Source organism: Bison bison, unplaced genomic scaffold (assembly GCF_000754665.1).
Source record: "Bison bison bison isolate TAMUID 2011002044 unplaced genomic scaffold, Bison_UMD1.0 scf7180017864135, whole genome shotgun sequence".
NCBI lineage: Eukaryota > Metazoa > Chordata > Mammalia > Artiodactyla > Bovidae > Bison > Bison bison.
In genome coordinates this window covers 6,744,456-6,748,618 of record NW_011494707.1, presented here as the reverse complement: position 1 = coordinate 6,748,618, position 4,163 = coordinate 6,744,456, and the positions used below count along the sequence as shown (strand labels likewise).

Sequence of the window (4,163 nt, the reverse complement as noted above, 5' to 3'; positions counted from 1 at the left end):
AGCTAAGGTCACAGGGCCCCAGCAGCGCCCTCATGCAGTCACCTGTGATTGATCAGCTCAGGCTGGCCCACGGCCCTCATTACACCTCCAGGGCCCCTCCTTTAATGTTCGAAGTAGGGTCCTTCACCCTGAAACTCCCAGATTCCAGGGCAGCCTAACTCACTTCCCTGCATCCCCTCTCTCCCTTCCTCCAGCCACGCCGCTCAGGTCAGGGCAGGTCGGTCTTCCCCTCAACACCCACCTCTGTAAACTGTGCAAACTCGGGGATGCAACAGGAAATGGGGAATCCTGGTGGGGGAGGGGAAGGCAAGCCAGACAAAGTCTGTGCAAGGCGGACCTACGTGTTTCTAGCCCCTCTGCCTCCATCAACATTCCCTCCTTTTATTCTCTTTTTACTCCATGCCCTTCGCTTAAACAACTTCTGACTGAAATGATGAGCCAACTTGAAACCATCTAAAGAGAAGATGGGGAGGTGCTTCTAGGTTGTCAAAGGCATAAATAAATTGCCCCACCCACCAAAGCAGCAAAATCTGTGAGGAGAGGAAGTTACTGGTTAACCGAACTTAACCTGCTTGGCCCCCATCTGTCCCCTGAAACAGAAAACAAGGAGGAAGCTTGAAGGTGCTATTTAAGGAATTTAAGAAAAGCCACTAGAGTTGGTCAAGCTAGAGGCTACAAGACTTGGCCGGGAGCTGCCTAGGGGCCCCCATCTGGCACCCGGAGAGTGTGGATAAACATCTCAGAAGCTGAGCGTCTAAGAGGGGCTGCCTTCAGGGCAGAGAATAGGGGCTGAGACCTCAACTGAGGCCTGGACCCAGGCCCAGGGGTTTTCCAACATGACTCTTGCTGTGAGCTGATTTGGGGAGCTTGAAACCTCCTTGGTTGACCCCAAACCCTGGAGTAGACGGCATCATTCTGCAACTTGTGTGTGTACATGTCTGTGTACACATGTGTGTGTGTGTTGGGGGCGGGGAATAACTCAATCCTCAACACAACAGAAACTGGACAACCACAGGCCAGGGAAATCAGGAGGGAGGTTCCAGGAAGTGGTGGTTCTCAACTAGGGGTGACTTTGATCCCCCAGGGACACAATGTCTGGAGACATTTTCAGTTGTCGAACCTGGGATGGGTGCTACTGGCACCTAGGGGTGCTGCTCAAGCAGCCTAGAGCACTGGTCAAAAAGTCTGTTTGGGTTTTTCGTAACGTTATGCAGAAAACTCAAATGAACTTTCTGGCCAACTCAGTACAACGCATGGGACATCCCCACAGCAAAGTGACCCTGACCCGAATGTTGGTGGTGCTGAGGCTGAGGAACGCGGCCCCCCATGTCGACCGCCTCTCACATACACTGGGGGGGGATCGACTACCATGGTCTTTGTTTGGCAAGTGCCGTGCTGGGTGTTCCACACGCCACTGAGGACATCTGAATGCCTGCTGCACCGCTCACATGTACACACATGCTACACTGCTTACATGCGTACACGCAATGGACCGCTCACATGCATACACACATTCATTCCTCTGACCACATCTACTGGGCTTGGGAGCCAGACTCTGTGGGTTCAAATTCTGTGTGGCCATTTCCTAGCTGGTGAAGCACAGGCAAGTTACTTCACTTCTCTGTGCCTCACTTGCCTCATCTGTAAACTGGGATTGTTAATGGGATCGACCTTACAGGGCTGTCATGAGGAGAAAAAGGAGGCAACACAGACAGTCCTTAGAACAACGACTGACACACAGTGGCTGCTCGGTAAATCTCAGTGCAGAGACGCGGAACCATCGGTGAGAACACAGATTCTGCTGACGGGCTGCAGATGTGAATCCTGACTACTTCTTACTGCTGTGCGAGTTACCCAGGCAAGCGTCCTCATCTGCTGATGGGGGGTTTCCACAGCGCCCCTCCGTGAGCTGCGGTGAGCCATGGACGGGCGAGTATGGTGACGTCCTTAGGAGAGGACACACCTAGCGGGCGTGTCGTTACAACGGAAGCAGTCACTACCACTAGTTCTATGAATATTTCTTATCGAGTGCCTGGAGATCCCTGCTCAGGGGTCCACTGGGAAAGGATAAATTAATAAGCTACAGAATAACAAATCTACCAAAAAAAAGAAAGGCACGGTCCTTTCCATTGCCCAGATGGGGAAAGTGAGGCTCAGACCAGTACAGTGACCTGCCTGAGGCGGCACAGCTACAGGGGTGGCGTTTGGCGACCCTTCCTTAGTTTGCTCATTTGCCCAGAATGGAATGGAAGCTGGGGCCCTGGAATCTGGCCCTGGGGAGGGGTGGGCCTCTCACAAGAAGGCGAGATACGAGAGGTGCACGTTCACCCTCCTGGGAAGGCCTAGGTCGTCCACGCTCCCGGGACGCACCGTCTTTGATGGGCCGGCGCTGGATGCTGTCAGGGTCCAGGTCCTCGTGGGACAGGAAGACCCTCAGGCGCTTCAGGGAGACGCTCGCCTGCACGGAGAGCAACAACAAGCTGCGGTTATTTTTAAACACGTTTTTGCAAAAACAGACCAAGGCTAACTCACAGTGGTTTCCCCTGGGCGCGGAAGGGCCCACATCCTCCCTTATTTCTGAAGTTTCTGCATTTCCTACCCCGAGCGGACACCTCAGAAGAAAAAAATTAAACGGGTCTGGGTTCTTGTTTGTCTTCCTTTAAAAAGCCCACAGGTGGCATTACAGAGGAGGGTGGGGGACCGTCCTGGCCAGACAAGAGACTTGAGAAACAACTGAAGGCAATGGTCTTAAGACAAACGTGAAACTCGGAGATAAAGGTGTCCTGGAGGCTGAATGCACTGCACAGTGCTGTGGCCAAGGATACTGTATGATAAACTTCACAGCTGCTAAGAGACGAACTGCATGGCTCCCACCACAAAAAAACAAACGATAACCGTGACAGGTGACTGAGGTATAGCTGACACTATGGTCGTAACAGCAGTGCCACAAATCCATGTATCAAATCACCATGCTGCGTGTACTGAACATATGTTCAACAAAAACAAATTAAAAAAAAAAAAAAAGCAAAGGTTCTGATTTAAACAGCCCAATAGCAAGGACATTGCTGAGAGATAATCCAGAACATTTTAATATGGGGCAAGTATTATTTTAAGAGATTACTGTTACTTTTGTTAGGTCTGATAATGGTGTTACTTATGTAAGAAGAAATGCATGCTGAAATATTTATGGGTGAAATGCCAAGAGATCTGGGATTTGCTTTAAAATTCTTCAGCGAAGAGAGAGAGAGAAAGGAATGGAGGGAGGGAGGAAGACAGAGGATGAGATGAAGTAATCACGGCAAAATGCTGGATCTGGGTGATGGGCACACGGCATTCTTATACTATTCTCACCACTTCTGCATACACATGAAATCGGTCATAATAAGAAGGGGTTTTACTAGCTTATTTTTTTAAAAGCCTTGACCAGGGCTTGGACAATGAAACCTTAAGGCTTATTTGTCAATGTGGCTAATGATACGGTTTTCATGGAAACGTGTGCACAATTAGGGAGAAGAGTGTGACAAACACCGTGGGCAGGAAAGTGCAGGAGCTTCAAAGGGTGTAAATGTGACTGAGTGGCTTCTTCTCCTTTAGAATCACCACCCGGGCTGGGGGCTTCTAGGGCATCCAGCTGGAGTTTCTCAAACGGTGAGCCAAGCCCATGAGTGGGTTGCAAAATCAATTTAGTGGTGGCATTTTTTCTTTAAATTTATTTATTTTTAATTGAAAGATAATTGCTTCAATTACAATATTGGTTTGATTTCTGTAATACATCAACATGAAGTGGCTGGAGGTGTAAGAAACAGGACACAGTACGACAGGGTAGGGTGGAACAGACTCAATTAGAGCAGAGAGGATCCAGTGTTTCAGAAAGAATCTTGCAGTGCTCAGGAAAGCCTAGCTGCAGTAACTTTTGTTCCATACACCTGGGGCATCCCAGGTGGCGCAGGGGTAAAGAACCCGCCTGCTAATGCAGGAGACACAAGAGATGCAGCCTCGATCTCCGGGTCAGGAAGATCCCCTGGAGAAGGAAATGGCAACCCACTCCAGTATTCTTGCCTGGAGAATCCCATGGACAGAGGAGCCTGGAGGGCTACAGTCCTTGGGGTCGCAGAGTCAGACACGACTGACTGAGCGCGCGCACACACACACATACACGAGTG

General features: G+C 50.2%; 1 protein-coding gene across 2 annotated transcripts in view; it reads right to left on the bottom strand.

Moving 5' to 3' along the window:
* Positions 1-4,163, bottom strand: part of ABCC1 (ATP-binding cassette, sub-family C (CFTR/MRP), member 1) — a 131,144-nt gene that overhangs the window by 48,588 nt on the left and 78,393 nt on the right. For both annotated transcript variants that reach the window (XM_010839896.1, XM_010839897.1), the window contains exon 14: positions 2,371-2,458. In XM_010839896.1, the coding sequence (XP_010838198.1) occupies positions 2,371-2,458 (88 nt within the window). The remainder of the gene's footprint in view (positions 1-2,370; positions 2,459-4,163) is intronic.